Source organism: Taudactylus pleione, unplaced genomic scaffold, assembly GCF_031769625.1.
Source record: "Taudactylus pleione unplaced genomic scaffold, aTauple2 ptg000610l, whole genome shotgun sequence".
NCBI lineage: Eukaryota > Metazoa > Chordata > Amphibia > Anura > Myobatrachidae > Taudactylus > Taudactylus pleione.
Genome location: NW_028285012.1, coordinates 3,014,973 through 3,030,832, shown reverse-complemented (window position 1 = coordinate 3,030,832; position 15,860 = coordinate 3,014,973). Strand labels below are relative to the sequence as shown.

General features: G+C 42.4%; 1 protein-coding gene across 2 annotated transcripts in view; it reads left to right on the top strand.

Moving 5' to 3' along the window:
• The first annotated feature begins 419 nt into the window (after positions 1-419).
• The window catches only part of CUNH10orf67 (chromosome unknown C10orf67 homolog), a 140,545-nt gene continuing 125,104 nt past the window's right edge, over positions 420-15,860 (top strand). Inside the window, exons 1-5 of one of the 2 annotated variants that reach the window (XM_088454222.1) lie at positions 420-535; positions 3,857-3,977; positions 5,275-5,418; positions 7,343-7,417; positions 11,658-11,822. In XM_088454222.1, the coding sequence (XP_088310348.1) occupies positions 450-535; positions 3,857-3,977; positions 5,275-5,418; positions 7,343-7,417; positions 11,658-11,822 (591 nt within the window). In that variant the 5' untranslated portion in view covers positions 420-449. The remainder of the gene's footprint in view (positions 536-3,856; positions 3,978-5,274; positions 5,419-7,342; positions 7,418-11,657; positions 11,823-15,860) is intronic. The other variant, XM_088454223.1, reaches the window with a different exon arrangement.

The window sequence follows — 15,860 nt, the reverse complement described above, 5'->3', positions numbered from 1 at the left end:
GCTAGGTGTGAGATATAGTATAATTCACCTCCACTATGTGTTAGAGCCTGTAGTAATACCCTGTCCATTACACTGGAATGTATGTGCTACATATTGCTCAGGCAGTGGTCAGAACAGGAACGTGCCTTTGCCAATCAGTCTGCAGCAACTCCACTAGCTGTAGAACTAGAAGTCCCAGCCCAGCATGACTTGTCAACCTCTGCAAGCTACGTATGCTTCAGGCTATCCAGACTGAGCTAACTTGCAAGATTTGAACCTGCTACATTATTTTCATATGAATACACGGCGCGTTTTGACTGAGTTGACGAGTTATTTTTCGTTGCCAGAAACTAAAATGGCCGCGATCTGTGTTCAACACGGAAGTGTCACCTTCCCCCAAATTGCTCTCTGGCTGGTTGTCATGGCACCAGACGCCGATAGTCCTGATAGCCAGGAAGGTGGATGATAGCATGGAGTGTCTGGAATGCTCGAAGATAGCTGATCCCCAAGATGAGGAGCTGGCTGTGCAAGCCTATGTCCGGGAGATCCAGCAGAGGTGCGGCCTGTGCCCCATTTGTTTAATCACAGAGGAAATTTGTCAGGGTTTTATTATATACAAAAACGTAATCTGAGTTCTATGCACTCCAATGTCTCTGATCTTGCTTTAGTTTGTTACATCTAGCTAGCAAGCAAGCCTCTTGCAGATTTTCCCCCTGGAGCCGATTGCATTGTGTCACTGAGGCTTATTAATTAACATTTCAAGTTGCAACCCTCCAGACTTAGGGGTCTATGTATCAAGCAGTGAAAAGTGTGGAGTAGTGAACCAGTGGAGAAGTTGCCCATAGCAACCAATCAGCTTTGAAGTAGCATTTGTCAAGTACAGTCTATAAAATAATAGTTATAGGAGCTGATTGGTTGCTATGGGCAAGTTCTCCACTGGTTCACTTCTCACTTTTCACTGCTTGATAAATAGACCCCTGCCCTGAGTGGTCATTTTTGAAAGTGCAAACAGTTGCCACAGTAGGGATGTACATCGGAAGCCAACCATCAAATGATGGCTGGGCTTCCACCATCAAAACTTTTGATGCAATGGTAAGTAACCATCGCATCAAAAGTATTCAATTGAAAAAACTATTAATTTGATCTGTGCATGCACAATAACCTTTTACCATGGCTGGCAGAGGACAGGATTGGGGACGAGATGGGATGGGATTGGGGGTGGGGCCTGGAGTAGCTCCAGTGACAAGATTCCCGATGCTGAGAGCTGCAGACAGGGACGGCGCAGCTTTATAAAAAAAAAAAAAAAAGACAACCATCACAAGACCATAAAATCATTACCATTTGATGGCGGCAAACGTCGGAATGCCTCCATTGAATGGTAAAAACACTACCATCACAACAAAAGCATCAATGGTCAGCAAACATCAACCATCAATGTCCATCCCTATGCCACAATCATCCATTTAGACACCAGTGTCCTTTACAGCACTAACCTAGAAATCTCCCGCAAGCAGGCCATGATCCATTGATGGGGTTGGGGTGTGGTGCACAGATTAGCATGTTCTGATGGGAGACTTCTGATCCTAGGCTCTGATTCCTAAATGCAGTCTACCTGTACCCATATGGCTCATTTTACACTAACATGCAAAACAAATAAAAGAAAATATTTATAGAATATATTCCTGATATTTTTCTCCCCTGCAGAAGGAATTTGTTTTGTACATGTCGTCCGAGGTAAATACAGGGTGTTTCACTCACTCGGCTCCAAAGTTTTTGTTATAACTTTTAAAGTAATTGAAGTCATTTAGTGAAATTTCACACAGCCCCACTCGGCGTCTGTGTGTTACGTGCCGATATGAACCGGTACACAGCTGAACAACACGTTTTTATTGTCCTGATGTACCGGAAAACGGAGTCAATAAAGGTTCATATCGGTGAGGCTGCAGCGCTGTCCAAAATTCAAATAGGGGAACAATATCAACTGCTATCCTCACTGGCATCCTTACTGGCTCCTCTATTTGAATTTTGGACTGCGCTGCTGACTAGGGTGGTGAACAGCTTTCACTTCGCGCATGTGTGAGCATCTGGCCTAGATGCCGATGGTGAACACTTGCTGTGACCTCCTCATGTTTCTCATAGACCAAGGTATGTCTGTGTCATATTTCACTAAATTACGTCAATTACTTTAAAAGTTATAAGAAAAACTTTGGGGCCAATAGCGAGTGAAACACCCTGTACTTGGAAAATACTTTCAATGGGAGATATTTTGTTACGCGTTCCTTACAGGAAAATGCATGTTTTGAAGTTATCATGAATACATTTAAGAAATGCTGGGGGAGATGTATTATCATGTCACCTATCTGAACATTAAGGGCCGTTTTCAATTGCAAAAATTGCGAAAAGTTTTCACAGATGACGTCATTTCGCCTGTCGGAAACTTTCCGCCCAATTCAATTGCAATGACTTTTCGCCTAAGCGGAAAGTCAATGCCTTCACATAGGCGGAAAAGATTCGCCTCTGAATGGAGGTGGAAAAAAATGCAGATTTTGGGTTTTGGGGTGCAAAGTTGTGGGAACCCCCCGTGCAGTGTTAGGACAGTCCCCCAAAGGTAAACTGCGTCAAAAAAGTAAAAAATCGCCATTAGAATACCCCCTAAAAGTATTTTTGTTTTGGGGACGAAAAAGTGTAAAGTTGGGGGACAAACATAAAAACTAGTGAAATAGACTCCCGCGGGGTCCCCAAGTATGCCCCAGGTGTTTTTTTTCTTTGCAGGTGTTTGGCAGGTGGTTTTTCCATGATTTGTAAAACTTCACTTTAGCAACTTTTAAATATGCTAGCCCCCATTTTCCGGTACCCCAAATTTGCTGGGACTAGTTATTTTGAAGGAAAAAAATTGCTAAATTCTATTCTTCACCCCATATGCAAATACGCTACTTAGCACCTATTGAGACCATTTAAGTACCCCAAATACCTTCAGCAGGGCATTTCAGGGGTATCCATAGTGATCCCCCATGTCAGCACATCTTTTGGGGGGTGTCAGGATGATTTCCCCAAATCTGACAGGACTCGTCACCGATTTGAGTTTCGCCGGGGAGGCGTTCTCACGTCCTTTGCAATTGAATAGCGGGGACGAGCGCAATACATTTCCGGAGGCAAAACTAGCGATGACGGCGGAATCTCCGACATGTAAAAAGTCCGGGACTTTTCGCCGGCAATTAACTACGGACCTAAGAGACATACTGCATTGACACTTGTGGTAGTGATTCAGGATTAATTTAGTGCAGCAATGTATTAAAAAGAGTCACTGGAGAAGTGTTATGATAACTCACTCCTCCGGCGATCTCTGTCTCATCTGTATCGCGCCTAGTGCTGGTGTAATAGGTAATGGCAAGATCTTATTGCGAGTTAATGGCACATGTGCAACGATCTTTGTAGGTGGCAGGACCTGTAAGTAGCCGTATTGCCATCCTCAGATGGTGCTATGTGTACTTCAACAAGCCATGAAAAGCTCAGCTTTCATCTCTCAGTAAGTGGCCATCGTGCTTCACCATGGTGGCAGCGTTATTAAGAAAAGCTGAAGGTGCTGCAGAAGAAATGTCTCCAAGGACTGATTTTTAATATACTTTATAGAAGCAGAAATAGCAGCTATCATGATACATTTGCCCCACACTCCTGATGTGCCATCATGATAAGCATAAGATGTGAATGTGGTTAAACTGAGCACTATTGTAAAATAGCAGAATGAAAATAGAAATTGATGAAGGAGTATGCTGGATGCAGTATAGTTTTACAGGGGGGTAGTTCTAAAAATAAAGAAATGCAGCCGATTAACATAACTTTCTTAGAATGCATAGTAATACCAATTGATTTGTTGTAGTCGTTCAATCTCCAATCAACTCAGAGTTGGCATCTTTGAATCGGATCACGCTACACAGACTGACCTGAGCGAGGTGCTGGAGATTAAGGAATTGACTAACGTGATACAAACGGCAGCACAGGTCAGCGTTCCATTTAATATAAAAGATAAATACTGTACAAGAAACTAACTTAGAAGTTCTCCTGTCAGATATTTATTGTTAGGTTGATTATTACTTCCAGCTAATCATTGTGCAGAATTGTTGATCAGCATACAGCCAAACTACTTTTTAGAAGAAAACTGCAAGCAAAATAAAAAATTGTCAATAAGCCTTCCTATTGCCAATTAGCAGTACCTCCGAAGGCTGGTACAGATTACTTTAGAAGCCTGGACATGTTCGAAAACACACAGGTTGCACTGAGATGTCGTCATTGTTAATTAATTGCCTTTAGCATACATTACACAATTTAACAAATTAAAAATGTATATATAACACACCTAAGAACATAGTATTCACTCATTGTGTGATATGTATAAACCCATTCTAAAGCTATTCTTGATAGAAAATCTAATTATTAATTTCACTCGCTGATCTTATCTCGATGGGGCAGTGAGGCAAATGCCTCTTGGGTTTCACCAGTGAGTACCAGTGCTATGGGAAAATGTCGGAAATATGGGCAGATTATCGAGAATGCGCACACACTGCTCGATATCGGGAGATTGAGGCCGAAAGTGTCTTGGCTGTCCGATCGGATGATCTTTAACCGTTTTATCGGCAAAATGCACATGCCTATGCACTATATAATAATTCTGGCTGATCGCCTGATTATTGCCAAATAGTGTGTATAGTGTGTAACTAGTTTAAAGGGGCCCATACACCAGCGATGGATCGCCACGGTCCTACGATCCACAGATGCCTAGTTGCATGATTGGTTAAAAACCCGAATTGTTGGATTTCACAGATTTGCCGATCACGATCAAAATATGATCGTGATTAACAAATTGGTGAAATTTAACATGGAGAATTTCACTGATCCTCCGACGGATCACGGAACACTCATGGCTAACGGTCAGCATTTCCAGTGACGGATTGCTGCGATGTTGCGATCCCCAGATGCTGGGTCAGAGGATCGGTGAAATCCAACATGTTGGATTTCACAGATTTGCCGATCACAATCAAAAGATGATGGTGATTTGCAAATCTGTGAAATTTAACATGTATAATTTCATCGATACTCAAACATCGATGGCATTTCCGGCCGACCTGCGTTTCCGATCCCATCAAAGGATCGGACAAAACGTCGCCTGGTGTATGGGCGCCTTTAGACAACTGTCTGCTCATGTAAACATGCATTGGAGTTGAAAGCTACGCTGTAATTTGACTTTTTCTAATTATATTTAACATAATAAATGATGATCCATTTGCTCCTTTCATTAAGTCTCTTGACATCGTGAAGAAAGATGTTGTTTTCCAAAAAAATCTCCTGCAAGCAGATTATGAGCAGAGAATTGAAGCTCGCGCGCTTGAACTTTACAATCGTATGAATGATACTATACGGGATCTTGAAGAGGTTCACAAAAAGGTACTGTATACTCTGATACACAGTTGTGGAAAGTCTGGTCTAAAAGCAGGGCTAGATTAATGATCACATTGCCTTGGGGATGAAAATGATCAAGGGCCTATTGTGAGAAGCGGAGGAGGTGTGGCCAGTGCTGTGTGGGTGTGGCCAGTGCCATGTGGGCGTGTACACCCTGTACACTATCAGCCCTAAATATGTAAAAATTGGAAAATTAATTTTGTGAGGTAAATAAAAATACAATTATAATACTTATGACTTGTGGCTTGCTGGGCGGCTAGTCTTCACGGTCACGATGATGGACCTATTTCTATGTGGAGACCTGGGGCTGTAGTCCTATCCGCCACATTGTTAATCTGGTCCTGTTTAAAATTGCCTGCAAATACTGAGCAGCGATTGTGTTCAGGGCCGGTGCAAGGTTTCTTGGCACCCTAGACATAGCTTCAGCCTAGCTTACCATCCCTTCCCTCTCTGCCCCATCCACACTCACAGTTCCACCTCCTTGGTGTAGAAGGTCCAAAGTGCACGTGTGTATGCTCATTTTCTGAGCATACACTATGTAAATTCATACAACATATGCTAAACAGGTATACATCCAAAACCACATCAGCACCATAGCTCCTACTGAATATTAGATTGATCATGAAGTTATGATTCATCCAATATTCAATGCAACTTCTGTAATAATACTATTCCACATTAGATGGGAGCTGCCCCAGAAAGTGCCTGACTGTAGTTTGGGCTGAATATACCACAAATGTTTATAAATACCTCAGGTCACCTGTGTACTTTCAAAGAGGGGGAGAGGGGAAGAGGACGGACACTGCTACCTGCCTGCAATGCTGAGCCAGCCAGGCATGTTATACATGAATAGAAGAGCAGGGGAAAAGTACGGGTTCATCAGCTGGCTATATAATCCGCTTCTGCTGTCAGTACTAAGTAGGGATGTGCAGGCTCGGATAGGTTCGAGTTTGCACGTTGAGTTCGGATTTTTCCCTCCAAAAAAACGGAACTCAGAAAGAGGCAAAACGTCATCTTACATGGGCGAACATCATCATTCCTGAAGTCCAGGAATGATGATGTTCGTCCATGTAAGATGACGTTTTGCCTCTTTCTGAGTTCCGTTTTTTTTGAGGGAAAAATCCGAACTCAACGTGCAAACTCGAACCTATCCGAGCCTGCACATCCCTAGTACTAAGTAGAGATAGGAGACTTCTTTAATTTTTGTTCTGGCGACCTCAGTCACCTCAACGGCGCCCCTCAGGAGCTGGTGCCCTTAGGCAGGCGCCTAAAGCTGCCTAATGGTAGCACCAGCCCTGACTGTGTTGCTTGGGTACTTGAAGTTATATGAAGACCGTAAAGCTCATCCATTTAGGCACTATAGGGAAACAGTTGTGTCCTCATACGCCTAGCCTCTGTCGTGAGTGAGCCACGCGGTGCAACGTTTTATTTAAATTTGCATCATATTTGCACCGCAGAGGCAGCAAAACACCATTCCATCTGTGCCAGAGATGCCGGGCTGCGAAGTGAATCAAACAGGAATTAGTTTTAGATATGTACAAAGTCGCGGATGAAGCACAATGAGACTTGGCGTGAAAAAAAACCCGCGGCCGCTGCATTGTAGCCCTTCTTACACAGATTCAGACTCATTTGTACAGTCAAGCGGGACCTGGCGCGCCGAGACGTGTCGTTTGGCATAAGTGCAGTAATAGTGACCGAGGCCACATCTGTATATGGGATAATGTGGCCCTCATTGAAAATTATACACATTAAAATGTACTGACGAGTTCTTTGACCATAGTGGGTGCAGACTACTCCAGGTATATATTGTGCATGACTATTTGATTATTAGTAAGTCATTCAGTTATTACACTTAGACCTATATAACATTGCTTTGAGACTGAAACCACATTTCTGCCTGTATTTACAGAAAATAGCCACGCTTAGGAAAAGCTTTCAGAAGCAGCTGATTGATGCTCTTGCTGTAATAAGGTCAAACTATGAGGTGAGTGTATTGTGCAGAGAGGTGCGGATGGGTTACTAGGGGCATATGCAGTTTCACAGCAATTATTACACATTGTTTTCCTCTTCTATTTACTGTTGCAGGTTGCATGCAGCTTTTACTAGTATTGTCAACTTCATAGTAGTTACCTATTTAGAGTCAGAAAAGCAAACACCAACTATGATAATAAAATATGGATATACAGTGTCGCCTTCACACAATGCAAGTATGCTGAACCAGTAATTATGAAAATGTGCATGGTGATTGACAGGCCCAGCTCTGGTACCAGCTATAGTACTGGGACTGTCAATCAGGACCGCGATGGCTGATGTAATCCCACAAATTTCAGCACAGACTAATTCTATGTGTGTGTGCTCCTGTGTATGCACAAGGCAGGTAAGCAGGTGCTGTGTGTTACATCAGGGGTGGGGAACCTTTTTTCTGCCGAGGGCCATTTTGATATACATAACATTATTCGTGGGACAGGTGCAGGCCACACCCCCTCCGTGAGACGTCACATGGGGGGGCGGATTTACAATCGCCGGTGATTACAGCAATGTTCGGAGTATCCTGAGGATGCGCCAGGGAACTGTAAGGGCAGCGGTGTGACCATCTGAAGCGTACTAAGGACGCTCCAGGCTGCTTTGCTGCATAGATTCTGGCTGCAGGGTGCCAGATGAGGCTAGCAGAAAAAAGCTCCGAGGGCCAAACCAAATGATTCCGCGGGCCTTAGGTTCCCCATCGCTGTGTTACATATTTGTTTTTAGGTATATATTACCAATTCTTACAGCAGGATATTCCATCTGGTGTCTTGAAGTCAGTTGTGACTGTAAATCTGTATTTATTTTGTTTTCCTTAAATAAAATCAGCCTTGAGCACTTTTACCTGTTATATCCATGCATCCCACCTCATTAAGGTTTAGCCTGTCCTGCACTGCTTCCATTGTAGCTGATACTTCTAGAAATTTGCTCCTTACAACTAGTGCCACATACATTGCGTTCTAGATTTATTTATCCTACCACTTTCTTGGAGCATTAATCAGCTGAGTGCAAGCTTTTCTAACTGTTGTGTTTAGTCTGATCACTTGGGAGCATTTTTCTCAATAGATTCTTCATTCTACCAATCAGATTATATGTATTTAGCACCTCTGCAACGCGGTAATGGTTTGGCATCTGGGCATGTAATCAATGTGACCCGTCTGATGCCATTATTTTGAGGCTAGAAAAAAATATGAATGGTTCTGTGATGCCGGAGACATGATAAACGATCTTGAAATTTTTTTTTTATTTGCATTAATGATTTTAGTGATTCTTTTGATATTTACGCTATAAAGAGAGATAAATAGGTTGTGAGTGTTGAAGACTAGGATAAAGTTCAAAGCAGCAGGCCCATTGCACACACGGCTCTCCTCTACTCCCTCCCTTCATACGTTCATGTTACCTCCCTCCCTGACAGCCACGTTGCTTAAGGTGAACCCTTTAGGGTTTCAGCAGCTTGGAAATGTCTGACATTGTTCTTCTATGATGCTTTACATGGTACAGGCTTGACCAGGAATGAAGGTAAAAACAGTGCGGCTGTAGCCTGCTACCAGAAGAGGCGGCCATATTGAAGTATGAACCAATAGCCATGTGAATGCAGCTTGTGACATTATTAAAATTTTAGGGGTCTATGTACTAAGCCTTGGAGAGAGATAAAGTACCAACCAATCAGCTCCTGTCATTTTTCAAATACAGCCTGTAAAATGACAGGAGCTGATTGGTTAGTACTTTATCTCCATCCACTTTATCTCTCTCCGAGGCTTGGTACATAAACCGCTTAGTTCACAAACTGATTGACACAAAATAAGTAGAAACTCCCATCTCTAGGGCAAGGCACAGTAACAAGAATAGATTGTTTATTTAGTGAAGAAGTCGCCACTTCCCGCTGTGTTTAAACCTGAATTTTTAAAAAATTTTTGCAATATATTTTTATTGAATTATCTATAAGCACATATCTAGTAAAGGCTGACGGAAACAAAATAAGCAACATGACTTCTCTAAATAAGAAAGAAAATGGTTGTGCAAGATGTGCATTATATCAGGGAAAGCTTATAAATCTGAATGCAGAGATTATAACACTGATGACAATAACCATAAACACGGGTCAGGACACAAGGGGGGAATTCAATTCAGTGCGATGATGAATAGCCACGGGAGGGAGCTATTCAATTCAACGCGCTCTGTGCCTTTTCGGGAAGCAGGTAAGTCAGAGAATGCCGGTTCTTGCGATTTAACCTGTGTGTTGACGCAGTAACCGGCATTCTCCAACTAAAGTGCTGGGTGCACGGCTGTTAGCGCCGCGCTAAGCCGGCAAACAGCTGCGCGTCCGGCACTTTTGTCAGATTTCTCCTCGCATCCACAGGAGGGTGCGAGAAGAAATCCTTTAGCCGCCCAGACAGTGCGGTGTATTGAATAGCTGCGGGAGCTCCTCCCGCAGCTATTCTACATCACAGTGAATTGCATTCCCCCCAAGGAGGGAAAGAAGTAAGTAAGGAAGGAAGGAGGGGGAAAGGAAGATCTGTTACCCACCGTACCGTACAGTAACCAATTGCTCAGATAACATAATGGTATAGGGTAGTAGGGAAACTATTAGTGATAGGCAAAGTGGGGTCTGGTAATTACCAAAGCTTATACGCTCGTTGTAATAAGTCGAAGAGGACTAAAATTCCATCCACGGACCTCGGACAGCACAGAATTCCTTGTTCTAATCAGCCCCTAGAAGGGAGTCGTCCATGGTAGGTATGTGCAGGCTCGGACAGGTTCAAATTTGCAATCCGAGTTCGGATTTTTCCCTCCAAAAATCGGGTCTGAGAAAGAGGCAAATCGTCATCGTTCATGGACTTTTGTCAAGGAATGATTATGTTGTCCATGATAGATGACGTTTAGCCTCTTTCTGAGACCTGATTTTGGAGGGAAAAATCCGAACTCAGCGTGCAAATTTGAACCTGTATGAGCCTGCACATCCCTAGTCCATGGTCATTTATAAATCTACTTTATCAAACCGTTCTTTAAGCGTAGGTGTAGAAATGGATATCCATTGCACTGGAATTTCTGATTTAGCGTCACTATTAAGGAATCTTAGTAGGGACTTCTTATATCTAGCCGGGAAACCAAAGGACAAGTTTAATCCAGAAAGAGGGATCAGTAGGAGTGTCCCTGCCTGCAATTGTAGCAGATCGGGACAATACTTTGTCCCAAAAGAGACTGCGGACAGTTGCACCAGACATGGAGCTGGAAACCTATTGCCAGAAAACTTAAAGGGCAACTCTTTTAAGAGCGAAACACCAATACAGTGGATGATGACATAATGGTGACATCAGTGTTTTACATCACAGCAGTTGAGATTGATGTCCTCATATCATCACAATTTGTTTAATGAATGATATCTCTACACATGACATTACAGCATTATTGATGACATCATAGTGAGAGTAAATTCTATATTTGACCGCAGTGTTTGACAATGTTGATGACACCACAGTACTGTAGATGAAATTACTGATGGTATCAAAGTGGGTGATATCAGCAATTGGTCACATTATTGATCAATGACCTAAAGTGCAGAAAGCAGTAACAAGAAGTCAGGCTTTGCCGAGATAAAGGCTTTTTGTAATAGCACGGCCAAAAGAACATATATATTGTTATGCAGAGCAAACAAGACACTTATTTTATTAACCAGTGCCATCCAAAAAAAAAAACATGAATAGGGCAACACTTATATTATAACAGTGCATGGAGCCAAAAATTATTACAGAAAATAAAACAATACAACACAGTCTATTGATGTTGTCAGGAAAGTGGAGGCCCCCAAGAAGTCCTGGAAGCAAACATTAGTCCCACGAACCTCCAGTAGGATAGCCCTGTTCTAAACTGTGTGTATGATATATGGAGGCTGATATATGTGTTGCAGCACACGTATGTACTGTTGTCTATAAATAAGCCCCATTGGTCTTTAGACCAATCAAAGCAAGCAGCCAAATGATTGCTATAGGCTACTGCAGCCGCTCCCTTTTACACATATGTTCGTAAATAACTGCTATAGTTATTGGCAGACTTCATGGTAAGGCGCAAGCTACTGTACATGGGGTGTGAATGCAGCAGAAACACAATTGTAATCATATTGTTATGATTGCATTTCTAGATCATCCTACAGTGTTTCTAGAGTTTTATTGATAGGTTATTCAGCCTCAAATATTTCTTGACAGAATCATTACAATGGGAGCGCAGGGATTCTGAACAGCCATGATACTCGCTCAGCAGATTCCGCGAGAATCCAAGCGCTGCAAAGAAAGATTGACGAGAAGGACAACTTAATTCAGTCATTGGAAGCACAAATAATGGAACTAGAAGAAAACGAGCAGCCTAAACAGGTATTTTATTTAATAAGTCATTTTGTTTTATTTATTTATTTTGCTTTCTATATAAAATCGTCATCTGTCTTTAACTGTTAAAGAAATGTTTACCGACTATCAGTGAAAGTCCTGACCTTCTAGTGAACATACTAAACTGTGCATAAGTCACAGATTTGGGCTCTAGTGATTTGAACCTTTTTTTTGCAGTTCTGAGATACTTAATGGGTGTCAAAATTGATTGCATCATAGTGGATAAAAAGGAGAGAAAGGGGAGTGTGGGGGTGTAGAGATAGAGGCCGAAACTAGTACCCCGGCAATAACCAGCAATGGAGAGTGCAGATGGCACACGGAAAATGTTTGAGCATGGCTTGGCACGGAATATGTGTCTGAAGAAATCTAAAGTAGAAGATCAAAGAAACCTTGGGGAAGCTCCCTTGAGGCATTATACTATTATATGTGAACCAATCACACCGAACCTGGATACACTTCTGGAAGGTATTACTATATGTAGGCAGATATTTTCTCCATGGTTGCCAAGTGACAAAGTTTATTCAGGAGCTGTGAGCATGATGGGGGTTTTTGGTGCTTCCTAGGACCAGCAATCAAGCATCGAGCAGCATAGAGAATTTGTATAGAAAGGTTGTCAGCGTGCTTATCCAAGCCTTCATTTGGGCCAGCAAGGGGACGTGGGAATCGACACTTTAAGCACTGAGCTAAGAAGACGAGCAACCTCTTCCCAGAATGCAGCAATTTTCGTCAAGACCAGCAGACATGCAGGAAGGAAACCACATGGCCACAACCCCTCTGGCACGGGCCAGTGGTGGTACCATACATTTCTTTCAACCTAGTAGGTACAAGTTACCACCTGTAATAAATCTTATAGACGCTTTCTTTTACCAAGGAGGGGATAAAAGACTGAGACCTTTTCTCTTAATGTGGACCAAATGTCCTCATCCGGCTGACGCCCTGGATCCACCTCCAACTGTGTCTTATGGTTTGGTAGGTGGTTTGTTTAGCAGTAAACAAAAGGTTATAGAAAATAGAGATAATGCCCTTTAAAAGGGGGCTATGGAATCATAGATTTTCAATGGAGGTTAAGGGACAAGTGATTAAGTAACTAGGAAGGGATTCTTCATAGTGTGGGCCTAATTCAGACTTGTAAGCAAACCCCATTGTTTTTCGTGCAAGTCTGATTGTTACAGATCTGCGCATGTGCAGGTCTCTATCTGCGAGTACCCCTAAGCCGTGGCCGTTTAGGAGTGGGAAGTGGGCGGGCTCGACCATAAGGATACTGAATTTAAACCTCTATACACTCCTGCCTATACCTTCTAAAATTTATGCTATTTGCGTACGCAGTCATACAGTAAAATAAAGACTTCAGACCTTGAACATGTGTTTCCAAAGCCCAAAGTATTATTCAAGCAAAGTACAGATAGTTACACGCTGTGATCTAAGTACAATTTAGCGCCAAGAAATTATACAGACCCAAGATACAGTTATACATACGCACGCACTCTGGGACCAGATTCCGGCATCAACAAGAAACCTCCATCAACAGCATCAGCATGAACACTGAAGACTGGGGTCAGAACACACATATTTATACCCTTACAGAAATAGACTTTACAATAGAGAGGTTCGTTGCGATCCCATTGGTTCCCCATCACGGTGCTTCTGTTACAGGACATTTAACAGGTTGATTCAAATGGACACAGACCAGCCTCCGACAGCTGGTTATCTCCGTTTTCCCGCCTCATACAAATCTAGGCTGTTGGTTTTACAAAGTACATTTTGGTGCTTTAACTTTCTACGGTCCATAAGTTGAGAATACATGTTGCGATCTTCACACCGATGATACCGGAAAGCTGTTGAGAAAGTGCAGATCAGTATAACACCAAACACGACTTATCATGTATTAAACCTTCGATACCAAATAGCCTTTATTTCACAGCATTTGTAATAAATTAATAAAACTTGAATCTTACACTTTAAAGCTATGGAACCTTTTATGTGAGTGTGCACTGTGTAAGTATTAGGAGTTTGGGAAAAGACGCTGGTTAACTTGTGGCAGATGCGTACGCAAAACGCTAATAAACAGCGTTAGCATGCGGTGTATTATGCATTCGCTAATGTGCGACATGTTAACAGCGCAACTGTGTGTATGGGGTATGGTAAAATATGCGATCGCCTGATGCTAATAATAGCATCGCCATATGTACTTAAGTGTGAGTTTAGCTAAAATGGCGCTGGGCGGCCATTCGCAAAATGGCGTCTTGCAGATCTCATTTTCAAGATGGTGTCTTGCGGCCATTCGCAAGATGGCGTCGTTTCGATCTAATTTTAAACTGATCTTGTCTCAGCCAATTACCCAGCTTCGACAACCAGCATTCCCGAAAGCAGGATTGTTTAGAATATTCTCTCACCGTTGCTGCATCAAAAGACACAACAACGATGAGAATAGCCTACAACACTGAATCAGGCCCAGTGTCTCATCTGAAGATATGTAAATGGCTGATGGATGGAATGTCAAATCTATCTTGTAAAATACCTAAAGGGGTGCACCCACCGTAGTCAAGAGCATCAGATACCACCTTAACACCATTCAACACCCAATCCATGAAAAGGCAAAGACGGTGGGTCTAGTGGAGGCCAGCGGTAATTTAGCACAAGCAGGAAACACTGCAAGAGTAATCCATCATGGGGTCTGAAATCTCACAAACCCTGCTACAGCTTGACTTAAAGTGAGCAGACAGACAGACAGGCATCTGGAGACTCTCCTGCCATTGGTGGTGGCCTGATGGAGGTGAAGAAGCTTGTGCGTGGTGGTTTCAGTCTCCACACAAATCGTATTCTGAATACTTTTTTCTCCATGTATAATAACGCAGTGCTTGGCCGTATTTGCACAATTGATGGCATCAACAATGTTAAACTTAGATTACTCCACACTGGGGACAAATCACTTTTGACTTCAGGTTGGATAACCGCATTGTGACCTCATCATAGATGACAGTCATCTATGATTAGGTCACAATGAGGTAATCCAACCTAGTAATAGTCTGTGTGAAGGGGGCTGTAAAGGTTCTTACACATCAGTGTAGCGTTGTGTGAGTATATCTGCTGATTAGTAAAGGACGGCTAAACCAAAATTCAGTAAATCCAATAGCTTTCACAAACAGACGTTCAGGTGTGTCTGGATCTTGTCGGAAACAGAGATATTTCAGGTTATGGTTTGGTGATGGGAAAGGTGTTTTCCTCTCTGCACATGAGAAGTCCTCTCAGTTCAAAACATATGACGGCCTCTGCGAGGAGCTTTTTGCAGCCTAAAATTACTAATAAAATATTTGGTGTTGCGTTATCCTATGTCACCTCAGTCAGAGATGTAAGATATTATATAATCTGTGTGAATATTTTTACAAACATATGTGAAAAATTTCCTTATCTTTGTAACTCAGACATGTTTCACTATGGTGTGAATATTAGTACATACTGCATCCATGCAGTAGTAACATGTACCGCTGCTTCTTTTGTGCATCACTACTCTTTCTGTATACATAGCCTGCAATATTACTAACAATTATTAACCCCCCCCCCAAAAAAAAAAAAAAATAACTGAAGCTTACTATTGTGCATTAGGTTAAGTAGCACTTTAATTAGACTTACAAATAAACCAGTCCAATCGCTGTCTTTACTCATAAGAACTAGTATGGCTAATCTGAAATAATGACATTCCCCATGTTTGCTTGGCCAAAGGCCAATGGAATATCCGATCAGCACACTGGGCATTCATTGCTTCTCTAATCCATTGTAGTCAGAATGTTTTCTCCTATAAATTCCAAAAAGCTGAAAACTGTTAGTCATGAGCTAATGGTATGTCGGGCTTGATGTGTTACTATACCTACATTTGTATGCCTGTCAAAGGGTTCCACAGGAAAAGATTTTTTTAAAACTGCAGTCTTAAGGCGCCTACACACTAGACGACGCGCAAACGATGCAATGTCATGATTGGTTTCCCTTGAACTCTCCCCGGCAGCTCCCCGGCACTCCAGGACATGATAT